This window comes from Neodiprion pinetum, chromosome 6 (assembly GCF_021155775.2).
Source record: "Neodiprion pinetum isolate iyNeoPine1 chromosome 6, iyNeoPine1.2, whole genome shotgun sequence".
Taxonomy (NCBI): Eukaryota; Metazoa; Arthropoda; class Insecta; order Hymenoptera; family Diprionidae; genus Neodiprion; species Neodiprion pinetum.
Genome location: NC_060237.1, coordinates 9,868,207 through 9,894,898, shown reverse-complemented (window position 1 = coordinate 9,894,898; position 26,692 = coordinate 9,868,207). Strand labels below are relative to the sequence as shown.

General features: G+C 37.3%; 2 protein-coding genes across 2 annotated transcripts in view; one reads left to right on the top strand and one right to left on the bottom strand.

Moving 5' to 3' along the window:
* Ndf (Nucleosome-destabilizing factor) overlaps positions 1-26,683 on the bottom strand; it is a 38,614-nt gene extending 11,931 nt beyond the window's left edge. Inside the window, exons 1-7 of the mRNA XM_046632616.2 lie at positions 26,527-26,683; positions 26,395-26,431; positions 23,422-23,510; positions 23,213-23,339; positions 22,865-22,966; positions 22,041-22,232; positions 18,472-18,645 (exon numbers count right to left, since the gene is read on the bottom strand). Coding sequence (XP_046488572.1) covers positions 18,472-18,645; positions 22,041-22,232; positions 22,865-22,966; positions 23,213-23,339; positions 23,422-23,510; positions 26,395-26,431; positions 26,527-26,561 — 756 coding nt within the window. The 5' untranslated portion in view covers positions 26,562-26,683. The remainder of the gene's footprint in view (positions 1-18,471; positions 18,646-22,040; positions 22,233-22,864; positions 22,967-23,212; positions 23,340-23,421; positions 23,511-26,394; positions 26,432-26,526) is intronic.
* On the top strand, positions 3,373-14,990 carry LOC124222034 (leucine-rich repeat and immunoglobulin-like domain-containing nogo receptor-interacting protein 3). Its single transcript, XM_046632605.2, has 3 exons — positions 3,373-5,932; positions 7,040-7,322; positions 7,543-14,990. Exons 1-3 carry the CDS (start codon positions 4,179-4,181, stop codon positions 8,188-8,190), a joined length of 2,685 nt encoding a protein of 894 aa, XP_046488561.1. The 5' UTR covers positions 3,373-4,178; the 3' UTR covers positions 8,191-14,990.
* Positions 26,684-26,692: the final 9 nt, after the last annotated feature.

Genomic DNA, 26,692 nt, shown 5'->3' with positions numbered 1-26,692 from the left:
CAACTAGTCATCTCTAGCGTAAATCTAAAATCTCAATGCCCTGATAATTTTCATTTACAATTAGAACCATTTCGGGAGTTTCCACGTATTTGTAATAAAGTTTCAGAAGACCACAGGTATATGCTGATACAGGGAAAGAATATGTTGAATACACTACAGGAATTGTGTTAAAAAAAAAAAAAAAAAAAAAAAAAAAACACTGCCCGAAGATTCTCAACTCCTGTGGAATGACTTAGTCAATTTAAATGAAATCTGATTGCAAAATAAAAATGAACAGCAAAGGAATACTACGTAACGTATCAAATCGTTAAATCACACCAACGGTTGCGAAATGGCAACTATATCTAAATATTACAAGAAATTAGTAACTTCTTTTTTTATTAACTTTATTGCAGTGCCTTTGGCGATGGGGAAATCTACTGGTTTACATCTTACAACTAACGCATGTTACACATACTTTTCAGATAGACATCGCATCGTACTCAGCATGGAAAGTGTTCACGATTAATTAAATGTGCGATACAACATTCGATACACGATGTTGGTACTCGAGAGGCAATAAATAAGTTCAGGGAATTTTGGAAACCTGTGTCGTGTAAAAACCCTTCCGACCCGTTTACATCGGCCATTGCTAATGTACCAGCCAACTCTCGGAAATGGGCAGGCAATTACGCAATGCGCGTGAGTAGGTATAAACAGCTGCCTTGCGAAAATAAGGATCATCCTCGAAAGAAACGGTTTTAGAAGGTCAACGGACGGCGTGGGCGGGAAAGGTAAATCGGCGAAAAATATGATCGTTGATAAGGTGACAATGAATCGCGGTTTCCAAAGAGATTCAAGCCGGCGAAGCGAGGCGGGCTGCGTAGGAGAAACGAGGAGAGAGGATGACGGGTTGGACGGGAAGGAACAAAGAGAATAAACTCGGCGCTCGTTGGCTGGCGTGTTATTATCCGTCGCTCGCAGAACGGCTGCTCTCCGCTCCGCAACCGGGTTCGTCCCCAGACAAGGCTGGTAAATAAAAGCGGTGGGAGATGGCTGACTGCAGGGTTGCCAAGTCGGCGAGTATTGATCCGCCGGTATCCCGGGTCACAGGGGCGACTTGGCAACGCCGCGTCTCACACAGCTGATCAAAATTACCGAGTGCCGACGCGACCCGGTCTAACTTTGGCCGAGGAAAGGAAAAAGAGAGCGGTCGAAAAAAGAAAAAGAGGATCGAGGCGATGCCGGAATGCGAAAGAGCAGAGCCCGGCTTCGGAATTACATACTTGACGGATTATTTTCCGTTGTCCTCGGTCGTGAACACAGCTGTTCGCCGAATCGAGAGAGTGCGAAATGTCGTTTATCGACGCGTTACGCAACGCAAACTTTGCACGATGATAAACCGACGAGGCTCTGGCATCGTCAAATTCCTGTTTGCAGATTTGCCGAAACGTTAACGATACCGGTGCCGGGATTTTTTTTTTTTTTTTTTTGAGACAACATTCGTTTTATGTTCGACCGAGCGGCTGTAACGATACGCCATAAACGAAGGAAATACGCGAATACGAGTCTTTGTAATTAAATGCCGATTGTACATAAATTGTAACTCAATACCGTCTGTAAGGCTTCACAGTCGTGTCGAGAGAAATCGCTCCCTCGATCAGCAAATTTTCGCGAAAGTTGAAATATATTTATTCTATGTTGGTTTCGTTGAAGGCGAGGAGCAAGTAATAATGAAGCGCGGTAAACCTAAGAACGTAAAAATTCTACAGAAATTTCCACCATTCGTGAATAATCTTGCTAATTTTCGGCAAAACTTCCTGTACATACAGATTAGCCAAGTTCAACCGAAGGAAACGCCAGCGTTGACTACTACGCTTTCCAGACATGCGAAACGTTGATTTTCGACGATAGGGTTGAATCAACTTGAAAATATACAATAATCACTTGTGTTTATTTCGATGAACTTCTATCGCGATAAGACTGGCGTGATGTTTTAGGTGTTCGATAAGGTGACCGATTTAAATGTAATATCTTATACAGATCTGTCTATGTCCGTGTGGAAATATATTTTGCCACCTTTCTAAGAAAACAATCCACGCAACGAGCTTGCGGAATCGTGTAATAATTCACAAATTGTAAATTTTATTTGTAAACTCTTTTTAGGGTATAAGGCTAGTGGAAAAAATAGATTGTCACTTTGCAGAAAGTTTAAGCAATTCCATTGATAATATAAACAATAATTGTTAAAATAAATCACCTTATACGATAAATTGGTAACGTATACAATGTATGTACATATTATCATACGCTCCGTGCGGGTACTGTGTGCAAAAATGGCTGCCACGTGTTTGTTTGGCACACCTACCAGAGGTGGAAATTTAAAAGTACAATTATACAAAACTGCAGAGCGATTAAAATATCTCGAAAATAACGGAGACAGGAAAGTATGATTATTAAAAATTTTGCTCATCAATGCCCCTGCAAGCATACTGCAACAGAATGGTAGAATCAAAAAAGTCTCTACAGAAGTGCAGTTGGTTATAGAGAAACAAGAACAACGTCGTACCAGGTACAATTGTGTTAAAACGTGTTTAATCGAGGTCTAAGAGTATCGCAAAAAGATTTCAGCTCGGTAGTTCGACTATATCGTTGATTAGAAAAAGAAATCGCAACCACATGGTCGTTACAAATTCATATAATTACTTTTACATTTTTGCAGGCATATGAACAGAATAAATTGCAGACTACGTCGAGTTTCGGTATAAAATTATAAACATACTATAGCACCTAGATAAAATTTCCCCTGCCTTCTTATACACCAGCTCAGAAATTCGTCAATGTAAGTTATTATTCGAAAGAGATCGATAGGAGAAAAGGACCGCAACCGTTGCTGCTAGCACGCGTCGCCTTCTCACCGAGAAAGTGAAATGTATTCATTCCCAGCACCACGAAAAGGAAGGAAATACGGAAAAGACCAGCTGCAACACTTCCAGCAAGCTGCTATGCCCCTGAAACGGTATTTGCTAGCCTAACCCGGGGTCGTTTGCTCGTTTCCTGTTCTATTTTTTTCTTCATATCGCGTCCCTTTCCCTTCATCTTTCCTCGCTCTGTCTATCCCGGTAGCGATTTAGTTTGCAGAGTTCTTTCACTGAGAATCAAGAGTTGAACGGAAGGAGGCCATCGCGTACCTTCGAGTACGTTCGGTCGGTCGTTTCTCCGCGTTATAGATACAATCCAACACGTATACACATATGTAAGCGAGAGAAGAAGGCGGCCGCCGGCCGTCGGCGTCAGCATCGGCGTCGCGTCGGCCATGCGCTCGTCGGTCTCGCCGTTCTCACCGTATTCCGAGGGTTCGGGTTCGGCGGCGGTGTTGCCGCCGCGCGAAACGGAGAGACTCGGCGGCCATGATCGCGTAGTCGGTGCTGCCGCGGCCGCCGCCGTCGACGTGCAGTCAGTTTTTGATTCGGCTACGCGACGCACGTTTAACCGCCGGCTGTTATCCCCGGCGCAATGAGCGAGGAGCGTGTCATGTGACACGCGCGAGCGACGGTCGAGTTTGCACGTAACATACATTATAAAAAGAAAAGAAGGAAAAAAAGGAGACATATCGCCGTTCGATTGATACACAATAAAATCGTAGTTTATATGCACGTCCAGTATACACGTATGCGATGCAAGTTTATCTTATATCGCGGTTCCTCTTATCACGACGTCACACAACCTTCGCAATGCACCTGGCGTAAACGCGTTATTGATATTTAACCGGAAGTAAACCCGGTTCCCGGTAACGTTAACAATACAGTGAATTAAATATCATCGACGACAACGCAAGTGGGATTAACGTTGCATAAATTCAAATTTTAAAAAAACTCGAAAAAAGAAAATCGATCAATTAAAATTCTAACCAAACACTTCCGTCAATATGGAATAACAGTAATAATAATAATAAAAGAATAAAAACGAAACGGCGATATAACAAAGGAAGAGCGGGGTTGCGAGGAGGAGGAGGGGAGAGGGAAGCAAAATTTTTTCGCAACGCTAAAATATATAAGACGTTCGCGGATCCCGGCGACATATAGCCATGGTCAGGGGGTAGAGGGGGTGACGCAGAGTCAGTAACCGTCGCCGATAGGAGATGGAAGAGGCGTGTTGCATCGGACACCATCACGTTGCAGGTATCAGGGGAAGAATAGATGATGTCGCGGCTGATGGTTTGGGGTTGGCTGATGACGGTTATCTCGGTATCCGTCATCGTCGGCACCGCCGATGCAGCAGCATCAACGAGAAATTGCGCGGAGGGTTGCGTATGCGGCATCGATGCGAACGAAACGTCGGCTTTGTCGTGTTCGAATCGAAATTTCGGCGGTCTGGAACTGTCGGAGGACGTGGGATTTGTTTCCCTTGTGAATGTAAGAACGTCGAGTATAACAGCGACGATTTTAACCCCGGCAAAGCGTCTGCGAATGTTGACGTGGAGGAAAAGCGGCATAGAGAGTTTAGAATCGGGGGCATTTCAAGGCGCTACGCTTCTCGAACGATTGGATCTAGGTGACAACGAGATCGCGTCGTTGGCCGGCAACGTGTTTAGATCTTTGGCGAATTTGACATTTTTAAACCTAACGCACAACAGACTCGTCAGCATCGACGGCAACTGTTTTCAGGGTCTCGAATCGCTCGATGAACTTCACATAGCTCGGAACAAACTGAGCGTCATACCTTACCAACTATTCTCACCGGTGAAACATCTCCGCTACCTCAACGTCGCCGGAAATCGTCTAGTCTCTCTACCTGATCACAGCTTCGCGCCCAACAAAGCTCTACGGGAGTTGATACTGTCGAATAACCGGCTGACCAGGCCGCCTTCCCATTTGTTTTCCGATCTTCGCAAACTCCGCTTCCTCGCTCTCGACGGCAATGTCATCCACCATATTCCCCGGGGCTTCTTCGCCGACCTCGAGAATCTGGAGAGACTCGACCTCGGCGATAATCCGATCGCCAATCTTTCGAACGTCGCGTTTCAAGGGCTGGCCAATCTTCGCTGGCTGAGCCTGGCGAGGACTCAGATATCCTCGATACCTCGCGACATATGGAAACCGGTCAGCGGTCTGGAATCGCTGATATTGGCCGGTACAAAAATCGAGGAGATACGGGACGGGAGTTTCGCCGGTTTGTCGAACCTCCAGAGCATCGTTGTGAGCAACGCCTCGCTCCGGGATTTCGCCTCAAAGGCGTTCGAGGACACGCCGGCTCTTCGGAAACTCGACATGAGGCACAACAACCTCGCCTTCCTCCCGGCCTCCCTTGCGTCCCTTCCTCTGGAGGAACTGGACCTTGCGAATAACTCGTGGGCGTGCGACTGCCGCATGTTTTGGTTTGTAAAATGGGCCGAGAGCCACGAGCACACGGCCGCCTTCGAGACGGGACTGAAATGCGGGACCGAAACCGTCGACAACGGTGACATGCTCTTCACCCTTCGTTACCTCAATTGCACAGCCCCTACGTTGGCCTTCGCCACTTCCCCGGCCGAGTACGTTCTTCTCAGCTCCGTGCTCCTCGAGTGCGAATTCAACGGCAACCCGGCTCCCTCGATAACCTGGGTCACCCCGAGCCTGCGGATACTCCACTGGAACCCGGATCCCTCGTTCCCCGACGCCTTCGTCAGTCATCCCGCCTCGCACAGGGCCGACGTAAAGACCGTCGACGACAGGGTCAGGGTGCTCGATAACGGCTCGTTGTACATCGAAAGGCTGCTACGCGAGGACGTCGGCGTCTACAAATGCTTCGCGGTAAATCCCATAGCCAACGCTACAACCTACGTCACTCTTCACATGGATCGGATCACCTACTACGAGACAAAAATACTCAGCATCGCGGTCGGCGCTGCGTGCGCGGCCGGATTTCTCATCATCACTCTGTTCGTACAGTTCCTTCGGTACCTTTTCAACAAGTGAGTACACGAAGAACCGATGACGCTCTATACGTGCATTTTCAAACCGGATATACATGTATACACACATACACAAACACACTCACATGTGTAAGAGTATTGCCGCAGCATTTCACATCCCGTCAAGTGCACGTTTCACTTTCAGACACGGATAAAAACAACAAGGATAATAGATGCATGCACATATGTACGAGTACATCGGTATGAAACACAGGAGAATCAGTAATTAGACAAAAGCATGCGTGGAAACGGCGATTTAGAACATCGGTTGCCCGGATACTTTCTATAGCAATCGAATTTTCAAATCTCAAGTATATGCGCCTTTTGGATGAATCTCATTCACGAATGTTAAGAATCAGTCCTGGAATATCATTAACCTGAACCGAAAGATAACGTTGATACTTTTTCACCAACACCTAATCAGTACGCACTGAAATATATTCTTTATGTCGAGTCTCATGCTTCACAATAAAATTTATTCCATATGTCTATTGTTAAAGGAGGCTGGCGGTGTGCTATTTGACAAAAAAAATCGCGGGCGATAATGTTTCTCCGTATCGACGGTAAAATTTCACACACGATTAGGACTTGACCGGTACTAACGAATTCGATAGACAATGGAATTTTAACACATTTGATTTTCAACCTTTCAAACGCGGAGGAGTTCACGTTAGGTCCAACTCAAGTCATACCGTATACATGTTAATGTATACATTCGGTTATCGAGTCTCACAAAAATTTGATTTTATCCGGTATTAATAGCGTAGAAAAATGATCCGGACTGGGAAACGGTTTGTGGTGATAAAAATCAAACTGATATCATTTTAGATATTTCAACTAAATTCAAAGATATTTTACTTTCATAGGAAAATTGAATCGTCTCAGTTATATCAGCCTGGCAAATCATATAACGAGCGTTCGACGTTTTACTTGCAATATTCTACCATTGTAACTAGTTTTACCGACCGTTTCCGAGTCCGCACTGACTCTGGACGTAAAATGTGGTATAATTTGAGGATGAAGGAAAAACCGTACCGAAAGTGAAAGAAAAAAATGTTCGTTTTTTTTTAATAACTGATCGTCTTTTTTCTGTCGTTTGTTTGTTAGATGCGGATGCGAGCGTTGGTGCTGTTGCTGCAAGAAGGTGGGTGTTACGCCTCGTGCCAAACAGATACACCAGATGCTCGACAATATAGAACAGTACAAAAGTCAGCAGCTAGAAAGGCTGAGGGAGAATTACACCCAGCAGGTGCACAGAATAAAGGATAATTGCGCCGAGCAGGTCGAATGGATACGGGACAGCTACGAGGGACAGATGCGTCACATCAGAGACATTCGCGATTACGGAACCAGCCATCTGACAGCACTTCGCGGACAGTACTACGATCAGGTACGTAGACGTAAAATCGATCAAAGTTCCTGTAGTTCATTTTCTTCTCTCCACAGACGCAGAGGAGATTTGATTTTTGTTACTTTTTCATGAAATTGTGTTAACGAACTCATCCCTTTCCTTCCTTAATACGTATCATTTTACGTGAATTCCTTCAAAGAAAATAACGCAAAACGACAAACGTTCAACTAAACCCGTTTTATGTGTACGAATTGCGCAGGTGAAACGAGTCCGAGATTATTCAACGGGTCAACTGAACTGGGTACGAGAGAATTACGTCTTCCAGCGGAACAAGATACGTAAATTCAGCGCGCACCAAGTGCTCCGTTTCCGGGAGAGTTACAAATACCAGCAGCAGACGTTGAACAAGGTATTGGAAAACCTGCCGAGTCTTTACCTCGACAATTGCAGAAGCGGTTCTTGCGGCAAGAGTGACTCGATAGTGTTCGACCCCAACGACATTACCGGTATGGACACGTACTTCAAGGCGAAAATAAACAAGCTGGTGGAGGGTGGAGCTAGCTTGGACGACATAAACAGCGTCTACTATACTCCGACCGAAATATCAGACTCCACAAGCCCTCAGGCCACCAGTGGATTGCAGGACGGTCTCCATATCAATTACATAGAACACGGTCCTCCGCCCCCGATGCATCCGCCCCTAGATATATCGACATTTTCAACTCCCGTTCGCGGATTGAGGAAATTCTCGTCGAGCTGCGAACGCGGCGACGCCACCGACGCTCCAGTCTTTCGCGGTGCGAGTGCGGGGGCGTTGGCCGGGGAGCCACGCGACATCGTCGAAGGCCTTGGACTGTTGTCGAGTGGTACCAGCCTGCCTGACATACCACGGGAAACTCGGCTCTAGGACGATCATCCGGGACGACTGAAAAGGGGCGAAGTACGTCGTGCAGACGGTAATAATTACGTTACCGCGGACGATACGATCCTCGGGCGGTTAATCGGTGCCAAGGTTGTCTCCGGATGGATTTGCGGTAGTAATCGAAACAGAAGAGGTCGGAGACTTTGTGATGATTATGATTATATTCGTGATACGAAAAGGGACTGAAATTGGTATATTATTATTACTTTTTTTTTCTTTTATTTTGGTTTTCCAAGTTTTTTCCGTCATGTGCGCGCGGTGTGAGGAATATACTTTGAGCTTCGATTTGTATTTTGTTTTATTTTTTATTTATTTATTTTTTTTTTCGATCTGGTTCAGTCAATTTCCTGCGCTCGTTTGTGTTTTCAATTAGAGTACGAAAAGTAATGTTTGCAATATTGAGTCTCAGAAATGAGCGGTGAAATAACAAGTGTGGGAATGAAAAATTAATAAATAAACATGAAAAAAAAGACGGATACAAAATAAAAGAACGAAGAAAATAATGGTTCGCGAAAATATAAAGGAGAACGTAATTCGAGGAGCAAGAAATGAAGATGCTGTTCAAGTCGAGTGTGAGATTAATACCTAATGCGGCAGTTACCTGCGAGACAGTTCTTTTCATATAAAAACGGATTTTGCATGGAGTGCCAATAAGAGACCATACATTGCAGAAACTGAGGACAAATAGGTAATTGAAGGAAGTATGAAGAATAAATAAATAAATGAATGAATTAATTAATTGGAAACGTCAACACAAAATAATAATAATAGATTAATAAATGAAATTGTGAAACAAGCAGTCGATTCTCGATACACAGAGAACGGTTTGTAATAATAAACTTTACATGTGTGATATTTTGTATATAAATGTATGGACCCTGGAGTTTTGATCCGAACAATCTTTGAAATTTGAAGTGGAATACATTAATGATGTTGTTTCTGCCTCGAAAAGACATTAAAAAATATGTTAATTTTGCAATTAAAGTGAAAAATGAAGAAAAAAAAACGAGCTGCCACATATATATGGTTTTGATCGGTGAACTTAAAATACTTCGAGGAAAAAAAAAGACAAAAATTACCAAAGATTCCATAGGAATCATGTGAGTTCAAGTATAATGACTCTTCAGATTATTCGAATTGAAACTCCTTATATTTGTGTAGAGTTGAATCGCAATTAAAATATACTATATCAAAGTTTCATTTATAATCATCCTGCAGAGAGTCAATGTATCGATTATAACTATCTATCATCGAGTTGGAAAAAAAAAACCGACCGCATGCAGTATTATTGTTGATGACTTGAACTCTTCACTATTAAACGATTTCTACATGAAACCTTTACAGATAACATATTTAATATATTTGTATCTCACGTATAACAGTGTCAATTTCAAATATATGCATACTTATGGGTATATGTAAACGTTAGAGTGGTTCTTATGTAGGGCTCGGGCCAATTTTTTATCAGACGCCCCCCCGAATCGACTCCAAATAATTGGAAAACAATTCCCTAGTTTTCTATTCTTTTTTTTTTATTTTTTTTTTTTTACAGATTTTTATCTCAACTACAACTCCTGCACGTAAGGAGGGTGGATTTCCCCATTAAAAATACACGTGGCTATATTCTCAGCATATATTTTATTGTAAGTGTAATAATTTTCAAAACAATTGGTAACTGCGAGATTTCAGTGGGCATTAATGCTACTATCTGATAAAAAATTCGCATCGTCATACCAGGCAAATTGGACGAATTGCACGCCCACCAAATGAAAAAAAAAAAAGTCAGATTTAGAGGGTCTGTAATTCGACTAGATTACCTGGAATGATGATGTAAATGTTTCATTCTGTAGTTCACAGATCATTTTGAAAATTATTGCTTTAACTTACCATAAAATATATTTTGAGATTATAATCGAAACACGTGTATTTTGAATAGGAAAATCCACCCTCTTATAGGAAGGGGTTAGAATTGAGATAAAAATCTGGAAAAATTAGAATTTTTTTTTTTTTGAATTATCGCGAGTCGACGTGGAGGGCGTCTGATGAATAATTCGTTATAGTCCTAAATCGGCGCCACCCTAGTATACATATATACACGCATATACGTATATGCAAGGTCAAAGATTCCTATACACTCACGTCAAACGTAATCGATTCCCATGTAAAAACAAACAAAAAAAATTTGGAAACGCGAATGTGTGTCCAGCGAGCTATTGACTGTACACTTTAAATTATCCTCGGGTCTCGATTTACTGATTTCGACGCTATATCGAAATTAATAATCCATCTCCTGCATACGTTCGTGAGTTTCGTCTATTTTACTGCTTTAGTATACAGGCTCACTTTATGTGTCAAGTGAGAAAATAAAAATAAAATGGGCCCCCGTTGTTTAGTCTACAGGCTTCCAGAAATTTCAGTTACGCGATTTGTTGCTGCGTAGTTGGTAAACAACGCGGGATTTTTTTGGTAGTTCGATGTTTTAAATTTTAATAATTGTACGATTACAAATATAGTAATTCGTATGTTGTTCTATTGAATAATGAAATTAGTACATACACATATATATATATATATTATATGTATATATAAATAAATAAATTAGAAAAAATGATACGGCAAAAGTACCTAAAAAGATTGTTTTTTCACTGTGCTATGCACATAAATAATTGAATAAACAATCAATTCAACAAGTTAACCATCTTAGATGGGTTTTTCTTCAATGTTTTTAAGGAAAGAAAAAAACTAGATCGAGAGAAAAAATTACAATTATAAGATTGAAATAAATTACGGCTTTCAGTATGTTCGATATCACGATACATTCCACTGTCTGTGAAAAAACTATCGTGATATATTGTGTGACAAATTCATCTAGAGAATACTATCAAGTACCACAATGATGTATTGTTGTTATAGCTCTTTGCATACAAAAACAACAGTTTTGATATCTCCTCAAAATACCAAGACTCAACAGATAGGAATATTGAAAAAAAAAAACCATGTCAATTCTTCGAATATGTACGCGATTATGCAAAAAAAACAAAATTTCCGTGTTCTTTTCTACTCGTTATTTTTACAAATTTACCGTGTAAAGCATAAAACATAATAGTTTACCGATAAGATTTATCACCCTATTATATTTCCGATAAAATGGTAAAAAAAAAGCCTACTTTTGTTTAATTTTTATTATTCCCGTGATATTATATCGGAAAATAATTCCTATAAATACGTGCGATTAAATTCTTATCATCGTTTAACGAGCATAACTATATAACAGCCATACCTACACGTGTTTACCGTAACGTGAAGTAGAAAAATTTGTCCAATGTAGTATCGAAAGTTGCAATTATAGTTATACATAATATGTAGTAAAAAATCAATTAAATGGTGTAAACTGCGTATACAAGACAAACAGTCGCTTTGATAATAATATTTTTTTGCAAAAACAAAAAAATTAATAAATAAATAAACAACAACAAAGTCCAGAAATTGACTAAAAGTTACTATATGTCATATATATATATATATATATATATATATATATATATATATATACAAACACACACACCCGTACATACTTAATTAATATAACTGTACAGTAAATTTAGACACACGCGCGCACACGCACACACAATAAAAAAATTTTATGGACTGTCGCGTACCTAAGATTGTTATGTAAAAACAAAATAAAGAGTAGAAGGGAAAAAAAAATGGTTTCATACGTTCAATGGTACGTTACGTTATATTTTAATAATCCGTTATCAGACTTATCGCTCCGGAGTGTTCCTTTGGAAATCGAGATTACACAATATTGAAATATAATTTCGTCACATGAATAGAGCCGCTCAGCCAACGCAGACCACACAACATTATCATTTGGTTGGTTTTAGAAGTACGGATTGAAAAAATAAATAAATTAAAAACAATTGTACAGTTTTTGATAGCAAACGGAACCAATGAAAAAAATCAGGTAGGCAAAAAAAGCTACAAAAAAAAATGATCGAGGCTTAGTTTCCTTTGAGCAAGTACGCATAAAGAGGACTCTAATAATTCTACACAACTTTCATAAGAACGGGTGTAATACGTAATCATCAGAGTTTCACAATCAAATGGCAGAGAAAAATGGTCCTGTACTAAGCTTTCAAAAAATCACATGTGTGTGAAAACTCAACACATACACATATACGCATATGTATACACATATATATATATATAAATACACGAAAAAAATAAATAGCTAATCGATTAAGAATTCCATTATACCTACGTAGTAACACCAATTTAATAGAAGATGCGAACTATTTAAATGCATTAGAGACTTCGCATTACGTATGGACTCGATACTGCAGATCGCAATTAACGCAATTATGTACGTTAATTGATATGTTAGATATACAATGATTGTACACGTGGGACTAATCTCACAGTGTTACAAGTATCGCAAATGTTTGTGCTTACTGGAAACCATATCTACCTCCTTTTAGTTTACACGACGCGATTTCTAAATCAGACATGTTTCATTTTCCATTTCGAAGATTATCATGCCTGTAAAAACTGAATGCCGAAAACACGGAAAGAATTCAGCATTAGAAAAGAATTGATAAAAATCAGAACCAGAGTCCAACTGTTTCCTTTCAGTCTTAAACTTCTTCGACAGTACAGTGACTTACGGTATTTTTAGAAACTTCATTGTTACGCGCGGTTATAACTTCCGGGGGTAGAACTTATTTAGGTTACGCATAAGCTGTTGCGTGCACAGCGAGATGAAATTTTGCGAGAAAGAAAAATTGAAAAAATTCTGCTTCGAGATCCGATTACATAGCTTGTAGGGAAATTTGCAATGGAAAAAATCTTGACACGAAATTGGAGATGCTACCAATTCCCCCCCGACAAGAAAAAACGGAAGAAAAAGAAATTGATTATCACTATCGCATCACTGTATTGTCTGCCATCATGATATATTGTTTTCTGATTACTCCAGGCAACGTCTAATAAACGAATCGGAGAGCAATTATATCTTTTGTAAGCCAAATTAGTAAAAATTCTATGAATATCAAAAATAAATGAATAAATATAAATACTGTAATATGTAATATTGTATAGGCAACGAAACTATATGTATTTTATGTAGGAAAAAAAATTCAGAAGAAATTATTTATCTCCGGCTTCAATGTGAGAACTTACATATATTATATATAATATTTTTAATAATATATATTTCTTGTCCGTTGCAGCATTAGCAGATGTTTATAGATACATATGTATATGGGTTGATTGTTTGTATACTTTGTGCTGCGTGCTGCAGAAAAGTGTTCTAAAGAGGACAAATTTTGGTCTCTCATCTAAATCAAAGTACATCAAGTTTAAACATAAAATGGAAAAAAAAAATTGTTAAAATGGAATTCATATATACTATATATTGTTGTAGTTGAATAAAAATTAAGGAAAATGAACGAACGACAACACGATCCTTGATTAATGCCAGTATTTGTACTGTACATAATTTCCTCTCTCGAAATTTCACGGTTGTCCATTATCGTTTTGTGATTTAATAATTCTGCGGAATACTTTATGTAATTGTCACAAATTGTATCAGTAGTGAGATAAGATGTTGAAAAAATGGAAGTAGGTTGGAAGAAAATTACGTAAGAACTACGTGGCGGATAAAAAAAAGAAAAAAAAATACTAGTCCGTGCAGAAACCGGACAGCGGAGATCAATAAGTTGGAACTTGTTTGTCTGTACGAAAAAGTAGGCAGTTGGCTGCGAGCGACTTGAAAACATTTTGACCTTTGACTTTCGACTGACGGATGAAATGAGAAAGAATTTCAAAAAAAAAAGTACCCAATAGCACAAGAATGCACTTACATTATATCTATGTATAAAGCCTCTGAAAGGATACCAAAATACACTGCGGAGTAATATTCCGCACGTAGATGATCTCAGGCATCTCAATTATCGGAGACGTAAAATTGTAATTAAAAGCAGAAAAAATATCGTACCCGTTGATTTGTTATTGAAATACAAGGTGATGGGTCAAACTTTGCCGACTGAATGCGAATGTGAAAAGATATTTCAGAAAATCTAACCAAAAATTTTTGTGTTATTTATTTATTTTGCATTTTTATGTTATCATTGTTTTCAACGAAAAACCGTGAAGTTAATTATCACGATACTTCGGTAGGCGCACACGCATTACACAAATATACAAGTTCACCTTGTATACATATATATATATATATGTATTTTCAATTTTTTAATTTTTGCATTATCCGAAAGAATGTATTGCAAAAGCGAGCCCATGCCTACGGAGAATGCAAAAATCAAAAAATAATACGTATTTCCAATAAATATACAGAATAAAATAATTTCACTCTCGCTGTTCAGAAGTCTCTTAAAAAAAAAAAAATATATAATGCGTTATATGATGCCTTAATGAAACTTAAACAACATTATGCATGTAATGCAGACACGAAGACGTGATCTCGTAAATGTACGTCTCATGTCCGCTAGTAAATATTATTAAAACGACTTGTAAATATTCTTTTTTTTTGTATGAGGACTAGACTACAATAGATTGCACACGTGGCTTGAGAAAAGCTTTATAAGTTTATGCTGCAACGGACACAGGCATTGAAAATACCTGCTGATGTTAAATAGTTGTAATTAATGAAGCAAAGACCACCGTGCCGCAGTGCGTTGGCAACGAATTTTGAGGCCTGCCATCATGTTAATGACGTAATTATTTGGGAGAATGATAAATAAATAAATAAATATTACTGTATGATATATATGTGCTACGTTGATTTTTCTGTTTAACCTTTTCAAGTTTTCTCGAATATGCTGTAAGAAACGTACAATAGAGCGTAAATATGTTTTATACACCGTGAAATTAATCGCAACTCGATATTTTTTAACCCCTATTTTTTTTCGAAAACTAATCTATGGAATTTTCGTTTTAACATCTAATAAAAATCTGATCAAGCTCATTATTTTCCTTTTTTTCCTTTTTGTTGTATCAAATTTCCTCTGAATAAACATATGGATGCGATAAAAGTCAGCTGTATGACGTAAATTCAATTATCAAGTACGATGTAAGTCAAGACGAAGAGAAAGTTTCCAATTACATTTCCCCAAGTCGAATTTCAGCGTCACCTAAATTTAGAAGATCGTTTTAATGACCAATCAATGGCCAGCAGATCGACTGATTCCCTTTCGGTACTCTGTAAGTGGAAATATTGAATCTCAAACTATCATTTAAAGGCGTACAACTTGTAGTATTGTCAAGAACTGTTGGTCCGAAATGTTAATTTCACTGCTACTAAGTATGAAATACGTACATCGCGACCTTTCCATCGATTTGTATATCTGCAAGAATAAATGGATACTTAAAACGTTTTCGGATAAACTAATAGAAAGTAAAAAAAAAATAACACCAACTGAAGAGGATAATAAATAGAACAAAAATGTCTAAGCTCGAATTGCTTCCTATGTAAAATTTTTCCAATACTAAAGTATTAATAACTGATTACAATAAAGTCGTAGAAAGCGCGCGTCATACAATCGGCAATTGTATAGACGGATGGATGGCAAATTAGCTGAATTGGCATGACCGGAAACGGTTGTGATAGCGTATACTTAATAACACGCGTTGTGTTGGCAAATTCAAACAGCCACCGACGCTTTCAAAGTGTCTTTTTAGAATGTGCAGATACAGACCATAGCCGTGTTAATTTTTGTGACAGCCAAAAAAGAAAAAAAAAAAGAAAAAAACAACGGAACAATACACAAAATGCTTTGGCCTGTGTTTCGATACCCGGTGAAAATCTCTTGTAAAAGCAAGAAGCGCAACGTAAAGCGTCTTCTGGTATACCGTGTCTTATTACACGAATAAACTTAAGTCGGTGTTTGTCCACGAAAGAAAATCGACATGTCAATCATTTTATTTTCTGTTCCTTTAGATTTTTTTCCCCTCGATCAGCGATTTTAAATCTTTTGTACCAAAATTTCATGTGCCGGATTCATTCACGAGCTAATGAACTCACTGCAGTTTTACAAAATTGCGAAACGTGCAGTTTGTCGAATCGAATCATGCCAACGATAAAACTATTATCCAGAATAAATAAAGAAATGTATATATTCGTCAAGCTAATCGTAAGAAATTCTTGGAGAAAAAAATTTCAGGTGATAAAATGATTGGTTTTGTTCAGTATTTTTATATCGTATTTAGCAGTTTCACAAAATTTCTCAATTGTATTGTGAAATTAATTTCCCCTCCCTGTAACAAGCAGCAACATGTCGACTACAACAAGTTTTCGAAGGAATTTGTTTTACTGTCTATAAAGTAGAAGTCGCATTTCCTTTAAAGATGTTCATCCGTTTGGCGAAAACCAGCGGTTTGTTTATCTATATCTTCAAAAGCCATTGGAAGAAAAGAAAGAGAAAGAAAGGAAGAAAATTTTGTCCAACGTTAAGTTTTTATTGTTGATAATTTTCTACAAGCAGATCGGAAGAAGCAAAATTGACCCAAGTGGATCAAAGTCTGGAAATCGTAAACCTCTGTGAATTGTATAGATTTCAAATTGCTTTGGCATGTCACGTTATTCCGATAATCTTATACAATTGACACATGCGTAAGTGGAAATAGAATCCGTTGCTATCTAGGTATACACACGTACATATAGATATATTCAAATCAGCGGCACGACGAGGCATCTATTAATGCGTTTACTTGCATTTATATCGCCATGGTAAGTACAGACAGTTTACACAACGCGACGTTACGATAGAGTTGTATGCGTCAGGGTTTCGGCTTAACGAACGCCTAGCCTTTCCGGTAGGATGCCTCCCAGCCATATCGGAGTAAGGTGAGTCTTACTTCACTTACGCTTATGTTACGGGAAGTGAAAACGCTACGCGAGTAATGTAACGGTCATGCGTATATCGCCCGTGAAAAAGTAACTTTTTCGCACAAGTTTTTATCATTGTAATTCATTATTTTTCGTCTCGGCGTTCAGAGAATAATTCTAAGTCAGTATCGTTGTAATTCGCGGAAATACATTTTATTTAAGATTGCTGTAGAACCGAAATTTGTTATTTCAGTCATTTGATCATTTCTCACGGTTTACTTTTCTTGTAGATTTTCAAGCTTCAGGCAAAGATTTTTTGGTCTTTTCGTTGCATGCTATTTTTTCACCTATACCGAACGTTTTTCATACTCACAATCAGCAGTCAATTGGCAGTATACGCGTATACGTTCAGAACTTGAATCAGATTTTCTTATACATTATTCATGATTTTCAATTCCCACTGATTGTGAGTATTCATCATCAATTCTAGTTCGCATTACTAAAAAATTTATTTACTTGCAAGTTTTTTTGATCCACATCTTTCATATTCGAAAGTGACCAAGCCGTGTGGGGTAAGAAAAAAAAAATTTTAATCAAAACATGCATCGAAAATCCGAAACGAGAGATTGTTTGAAATACTTTTCAGACCTAATATGAAAATATGCTGTTCGGTACGTGCACGACTGTATGGATAGCATCATTTTCCCAGTGTTTGTCAACGCGATCGTTAAATTACAACAATCACCAGTGATTTTTCAATGTTAAAGTTCACATAAACCGTAAAGTATGAAATTCCCTAAACTGTTCAGTCATTGTTCTGGTCCTCAGTGTTTTTCCTCGGCACTAAACACGACGCTTTAGATATTATTAATAAGATTAAGAAACCCCAAGCACTTAGTACAGTATAGATAATCGCGACCACCAGAATAGTCATGTTTCGTATGTTGTAAATAGGCAACAAAAGTTGAGGTTCGTAACGCTAAGCATTGTGGCTATCGTTCAATGTATGATACGTATTAATTAATGTTGACGGTTGTAGGGAAAACAGAAAAACAATAAGTAAAAAGGGTGCGATAACAGCAACAAAGAAAAAAAAAGAAGAAAAAAGTGACAATATATTCGGCACAATTGTATTCCATCCTGGTTGCAGATGGCAGTACAAATTGCCTGCACCTTAATTTAACATTACGCTCATTACGGTTTGAAACGAGGAGAGAAACAAAGATTTATTGTTCCCCCTTTTCTTCGCGGAAGATACGGGAAAAGTGGGGTCAAGTTATGATGACGGATAGTTAAATGTGGACAGATGTACTGTGTAGACGGCACGGTAAACAAACGCGAGAAACAAGTGTAGTAACGACACTTGAGTTTAGCCTCGGGATACGATCGAGGATATTGTCACAATTTACGAAGGTACGTACCTTTTCTTGGGTTCTGTTCCAGACGATCACAGTGTGGCCGCTATTTATCAAGTTCTTGACTATCCCGCTGCCCATGATTCCCAGCCCAAGGAATCCGAACTTCAACGTCGATGGGAGGATGTTCTTCTCTTTCAAAGTCTGCGAGAGCGTCTCCACGTCCAACGGCGGTGTCACCTGACGGTTCAACGAATTTTGTTAGATAAAATCGGATCACGGAATGAATGCGAGAAAACAAAGCAACGAGACGAAGAGAAATGAAACGAAGTGTTGGATCGTCAGGTAATGTGGGGCAAATACGTATCTTTTGTAACATTTGCCTCCAACACAGTAGTAATGCAGTGGCAGGGCTTTTTGGCGGTTGAGAAAAATCTTCTTTTTGATGATTTTTAAGTCAGTTTTCATTATATTTGAGCGTACGTACTGCGATATAGAATTAATTTATGTAGTGGAAATCATTCGTACAAGGTCATTTTTCGTTTGTAAGAAATGACTTGGAGAATTTCGATGGATTTGTTAGTATAAACAAAAAAAATCTAAAAATTCGGTCGTAAAATAGAAATGGTATAAGCTTTGCGCTAAAAAAATGGTAATTTCTCTGCAATTTTCAGTAAATATTCGCGAAATTTAGTTCAAATTTTTATGTGCGGAAATCGAAATGGCAAAATGACTTTACCGATTTTAAATTAATTTCAAATTTAATAGCGTGCCTAATTTATTTCAGTTGCGGTTTTGGGATTTTATACATTCTTTCGCAATGTTAGAGCAATTCCAAGACAAACTTTGCAAGTTTAGGGTGTTTCGGAGTCGCGGTTTGTGCTTCATTCAATATCGCGATAAACGCACGGACTTTTTTTTAACTTTACCGTGACATATACGCGTTAAGTTTTGGTGTTTGGTCAGCTTCTAATATATTGGGACTGTTGTTTTTCTACCGATAAGCATGGCTATGCATATTACCAAATGATACGTTCGTTTCGATAAATCAGCGATTCAGAACCATCAATTTACTATTCTGACTTGCAACGAAGATGAAATGAAAAATTGACGATCTCTGTAAACAGTGCATCGAATTAAATTGAAATTTACGAAGCAGAGAAAATTTACTTGCCGTCTCCATAATAAAATCTATTTCCGTAAAACCGATAACAACGAAAACAACAATAATAATAGAATGTTGTAATTAAAATAGAATTTACAAATATTTAAACGCGTACGGGGTGAATCGAATTATGGCCGAGGAAAAATTTTTCATAACTTTTTTTGTACATCCAACAGCAAAACTGCAAGTACTACAATAATGCATTGTTCTGAAAATTTAGTTTGGATCAGGTTTTCAATATAATGGAATGAAAGTCGAAGAAAAAAATTGAACGCAACTTCAAACCCCAACAAATAAATCTCATGTCCGTTATTATCGTCATTTTATAAAATATCAATGTACAATTAGTGCTTATATTATTACGTTATTTATTCGTGTTTTCAAATTTATTCAAGTAACTATAAACGACGTATATCAAATAAATGAGTCAATTTTTTATCCACATATATTTACAGTTTCGTAACGATATACAAGGTCGATCAGTAGCATATGCCAAATCTCAGAATAAGAGAATATACGCACCGATCACTACCGAGTGGATTTTATTTTTCGCGAGTCAGTATTTCATTGCATCATTTAAATAATTGCCAAAAATTAGTTAAGTAAAGTAAAAAAACTTCGAAAAAGCCGACTTATCCGGCTTAAATTAATAACAACAATAATATTGTGAACAATTTGATGACTGCAAATTACGGCAGAGGATTGGATACAAAAAAAGCAAAAAGAAAGTGAACGAAAACCGTGAAAAAAACATGCAGAAGTGGTCAAATTTAATTTATAGTCTGCAATCAGCACGACAGCGCATCTGTATTGTTAACTCTTTTGTACGCGGATACTTCTATAACAATAACGAAACCTACAATAGTTAAGCCGAAAATCTGCGAAATAGAAACATTAGTAGCAAACTAATTAATTTACAGTAAAGCGCCGATTATCCGAACGTCAGTTGTCCGAAAGATTATTTAGTTCTTGGTTTTTCGAATAACAAGCCGAGCTTCCGTTATAAAACAGTGGAAAATTGTGGACCTTTTTCCAAAGAAGTAAACCAAATATGTACATACACTTGCCACTTATAAAATATGAATATTAGTATAGACACTTGTTTGTCAATACATATATTTTATAGGCTATATATTCTATTACGTTATAAATTTTAACCAAAAGTACTACGCATCGAATAAGAAGATAGTTCCATCTGTTTGAAATACATACGCATTGAATGAATTAGCTTTTTTTTCACACTGTTCGGTTATCCGAATTTTCGATTATCCAAATGGTTCCCGGTCCCAATTAGTTCGGATAATCGACACTCTACTGTATACACAAAGTGTGTAATCGACGATTACAAAATGCTTCAAGATTACTTGCGTTTTAGAACGTTTAAGAAATTAACACAACTATTCTGAGTTGATGTTAACAGTAAAACTGGATTGAATATATATATATGTGTACTCATAGGTCATATGCGTACATATACGATTGTAAAAATTGAAGAAGAAACGGAGATTCTTTATTAAAAAAACAAAAAAATAAATAAATAAATAAATTTAAAAAAAAGCCGCCGAAGTGATTCGAAATTTTCGAGCAGATATAGATACTCGAATTCGTAAGTCAGCAGCTCTTTTTCCAGTCTGCATTTGATTGCAGAGTTCTTTCATAATGAGGATTCAGTGCTGTGAGCTACTCATATTGAGGGTGGGGGGTCAACTCACAACGGTTAGTTCACCACACAGAGTCACTTTAAGTAGCTTGCTTAATTATAATCCAAACTATACGTTACATTTCAACCAAAGTCGTCGAAGTTAATTGTTTATAAATTTAGATGGTGATATGTTATTTTAAAAAGGGTAGCCATCAGCTTTGAATAATATTTTCATTTTATAATTTGTATTTTAATAATTTTACTCAATTTCATTGCTTTAGTCATAGAAATTGATCCAACTTTTGATAATATTTTAAAACGCTATGATTTCAGGAACCACAGCCATGCAGCAGTATGCAACGTCTACTCATGAGGCTCTCGAATTTGGAATTAAAATCTCTTTCATAATTCCGTGATCGGCCCGATGAATTTGATTCGGTCAATTAACTTTGTTGCAACAGAAGATTCTTACGCGTTTGAAATTTTCTATAAAAGTTTAAAATCGCATGGAACAAGTAATTTTTTTTATTCTCTATCAAGTTTAGCAGATATTTATATTTCCAGACGTGAATCTGACGTCAAGTTTTTCACATCAAAGCATTATAAATTTCATGATCGTGAAGTTACTTATCATATAAAATTTTTTCTCTTTCTCTGTATAGATTAATTCCAGATCGAACAATAAAATGATATTCGTTTTTTGGAACACCCGGCAAACTTTGTTTGGCGAAATATTTTTTGATTTTGAAAGAGTGTAACCCGAATCTCACAAATTTCAAAGTAACACGCATCCCCCGGCAGTATTAAAGAAATGATTGAACAACTTACAGGTCTGGCGATGTTTGCAGGCCTGTCAAGAAGCGTAGAGGCAGACTTCCTGGGAGGTGAAGCATGGTTCAATCCAGGACTGACACTGCCCACTCTGTTACTGTTGCTGGTGCTCGACTCTCGACGCTGCTTTTTAGCAGATCTGCGTCCATCTCCGCCACTGCTTTCCGATCTTCTGGTCTTTGGTGTCTCCTGAAAAACATTACCATTCTATTATCAACGATATTAGTTAGAAGAAATAGATGGTAAATCAATTCTCAATTCTCAATCTTGTGTAGAAATTTTTTAGCAATTTATGATGTATTGCTAAAACAAACTTCTGCACACTGCTCCGTTATATTCTAGCGATTTTTTCATTATGTATTAATAAAAAAATGTAAGAACTGTTACTCATATTTTGAATTACTGATATAGTCAGCTGTGATATGCTTAACAAGTTGCGTGTGAGTTTGCGAAATTATTATTTACCGTACACAATTTGTTATGTGTCATGTCAAGTTATGAATAGTTTAAACGATAACTTGCTTCAAAAGTGAAACGAAAAAAACCAAAACACTGAGTCACCGGTAAAATTTCAGAGTTTTCAAAACCTGTCAAGTGCCCATAAACAGTATAGGTATACGATGATATAAAAAGTTTTTCAATGCATTATATGTTGGCGTTTTTCTAACTTTTTTTCTATATAACTTTAGTAGTGATTAAGGCTTTTTACTGTATCATCATCAGCTTGAAAAATAAAAATTCAAATTTTGATATCAAGTTTAGCGATGTTATAGAATAATAAAAAATATCAATATGCGTAATGAATTTTCTGCCAAACTAACCTTGCGTAGCTTGATCTTAGGTGTTTTTTTCTCAACCACTATCGCCGAGTCTTCTTTAAGCCTATCGAATAAAGAATCTGGATCCAAACCATCTTCGAATACCTGGAACAGAAATGAAAAAAAACATTTAGATGGAAATTGATTTGTATGTTTGCAAATAATTCACGTGCTAATTGATTTAAAGCATACTTTTTAAAGCCAATCTTCATTTACCTTTAGGATACAATTAATGAGTGTTATGTCAAGATTATTGAGTGTACACCTAGACAATTAGATTAAACTTTCTTAAAGTAAGTAACATTCATTACTACAAACATGATTATGAGCCTAGAAAACGACTGCGCTCACCTCTCCCTTTGCAATAAACTCTTCGATCGCCTCAACAGCGTCTTTAAATGCTCCGGATTTGTTGGATTTGATGAGCGTTTCCTTATACTCGTGGTACGGTTTAATATTTGCTTCTTCGATCCAAGCACTGGGGAAAATAAGATAATTGGTAAAAAATGCGAGAACAATATGAATTCCCAGTGTGTTTAATGATTGCATGGATAACTTACTAATTATTTGTTCCGAAGAAAAATATACATTGAACGGCACTCTTCTTGGCGTTAGCTGGTTTCTTCAAGTCCTTCGATGGCATTGATACCTACGGAAAATTATTATTAGGATACCTGACATTGAAATGAAAGCCTTTGCACTTGACGAAAGGACTGATTATATCAGATTTCAATAAACGAACATCGAGTCGAGAATCGTCTATCCAGTTGCAAAATTAATTCTATACTTACTGATTCTGGGCTATTTAAACTGATTATTTCTGTATGCTTTGACTATTTCAACAAAACTAATGCAACTCTCGATCATATTCGAGAAATAAGCAGATTATATTATTTGGGAAGTTTGTAATGCAAAATCTCACATTTAAATCTATTAACTGAACCGAGTTACTTTTATTAGTAATTATTTTCATGTACCTGAAATTCGCAATCATTCAGGCTCGATTGAAAACTCAATCATAAGGTCTGAAAGTGTAAATGAAACTTGGCCAGCTATAATATCCAAGATTAAGGAACGGCAAACTTAAGACTAAGTATTTACTTTATGTAATGACACTGAAACTAGCAGTTAATATCCAGCAGGTAATATGTCTGGAAAGCTTCCAGGGAGGGAGCCTATATATAAATGATAAAATATCAAAGAATATATTTGAAAGAGTTCCCTGAATAATCCTGCCAAGTTTCGATTGGTCATGTCCTGGAATCTTTCCGCCTGTATTATCTGCTAGTTGCAGGGTAATCTTGATATATATTTGTTCATCATCAGGACTCAGACAAAAGTGAAAAATTGAGTTTCGGATAAAGCTTGATCAATCGGAACTTCCAATACATTTATTTTCTCCACAAAAGTGTCTTTTTACTGGTATTCGTTACTCAAAGAATCTCACACGCGTAACATGATGCTGAATATAAATCAACTCTCATGTAGAAATTTCTCACATTTTTTTCTAATACAATCATCCAGTTAAGGGCTCTGAATCATAGATGAGTGAATTGTTTTTGCAAAAGCTTATCGCATAGTTGGCATGGTACAATGTGAGTGGGACTTTTTAAAACAATAATGTTGAAATTGGTTACGTTAATGCAACGACACGTTGGAAAAAAAATCACTATTTTCCAGTTTCAGAGTAACTGCGAAGGGGTTCAATTTACAAAATATAAGCTTCTTAATACCATATCGCAGTTTAGTGATTTCCGACAATCCTAGAGTTGCGAAATAACGAGTTTTTCTAAAGATGCTCCAACGTAAAAAACTTTAACCTCCTTCAAAAGATAGAATCTTTGTATAGCTACAGTTTTCTTTGATTTGACTATTGTACATACAATATCTGTTAAATTACCTATACACAAAAACTTTTAAAATCATAAAGTTCCAGCAGTAAAACGGTAGTTCTCAATTATGCTTCGATTATGAAGACAATGTAAATCATCACACAGCAGTAGAATTCTATCCAGTTCCAAGAATGTCAAATGCATGTATGTACATTTATGAAAATATCAAAGACGAAATATAACGTAAAATTGTCGCATTTATGATAATGCAATTTTCTGATTCATTTTAAACCATTACGCTTAGAATTTGTGTTGAATTATCATCCCAAGGCATATCTAAATGGTGCTGATATTTGAAAAATGAATTCTTGCTTCTTTATAATTTGCAATGGAAATATACACGAAACACTCCAACTGACTGTATGAGAGTCATACTAAAGTCATACTAGTAGCAGAAGTTCGGACGAATTCAATTTCCACTATACCGTTGTTCTAGGATATTTGAGTTATTGTACTCCGTTTCTATCAGAAAAAACAACACGCATATGAGGTACAAACTATGCTGTAAATATCTGTTTCTATTGCCAATGGATGGTTGGAATCGTCCTGACATTTTTACATGACCCAGGTGTGGCTTACATATAGTCACTCTGCCATGCAAACAGCGTAAGAGTTAATAAGCAGTTGTCAAATTTTTTAGCGCAAATGGACTGTTAAAAGAGTGTATTATATCTAATTGCATTTGATAATATTATAGTATTTTGGGATGAGGCAATTCCATATAAGATTATAATATTTAATAAGATACTCTAACCCAACGACGAAAGAATGCTCACATTACGCAATTTCAATGTATCACGAAAGATTTTGTTTTGTTATTATCAATTAACTCTTTGGATTCAATGTCGTTAAGGTTTTGGAAGCGCAATAAAAATGGATGCAATACTTTGCATAGTCGGTATTACATAGTAAAATTTGATCTTCCACATTGTGCATTTATAAGGATATTATCGTCATGTGGAATCACGCAAATAGATACACAAACCTCATTCACACGTAACTACGATTGAACAAATACAACGCTGTATTTTGTGAAGGTAGTTTTGAACTATTATTGCATGCAATAGGCAGTTTGGAACATCATCGAGAAAATTTTATGCTTGATAATTGGTAAGTTCTATGAGTCATTCATCAAAATATGTAGCATGAACGAAAGGTTCATGGATATGCAATAGGAACGAAATAGTTTGGTTGCTTTAATTACGTTTAGAAGAGAATAGAATCACGCGCACATTACAGTGATCAAAGAAATCCGATTCTGTGTTATAACGTGTACTACAGGTGATTAAGTCAAAAAAATATCTATATTCCAATTTGGTTGCGAAAAAACAGCGTGATCTGATTGTAATTACGATTCAAGGAAAAATCGTAGAAATAGAGGCATGATAAAACAGCAAAAGGTTAGAATTGTGAAATTTTGGATTTAGGTTATATTTTCAATTTTTGCGCGCCAATTTGAAATTTGGTTACGAGTGTGGCGGGAAAAAGGTTGAGCGTAAAAACAACTGTCGTGGAAGGGTGAAAACTGTGGAATCGCGTCGGGTAAGACGGTTTATCGATATCCCGCCAAAATGCTTGCAATGTAGGAGCGGCGGGACAGCAAGTGAAAGAAATCCGTTACTAATACGCCTGACAACTTACCCGGCCCGGCCAAGGCGAGAATCCCTTCATCTTTGCCCTGAAATTGAGAAACATTACAATTACACACTATTATTTTATGGTTACTTGCTATTTTTGATAATTATACTTGTATTATCACGAGTTCATACACACCATACTAAATCACCAAGTTTGAACACTTCAGCCATTTCGACAAAACCTCACTCTCCACTGACGATCGGCAAGCGACTGAAGAGACAGCGTCGTTTGTGTATGACGACCAGGTTCAAATTAACACCACCGAACCAAAACTCAAGCGATCAACTAAATCTCACATTAT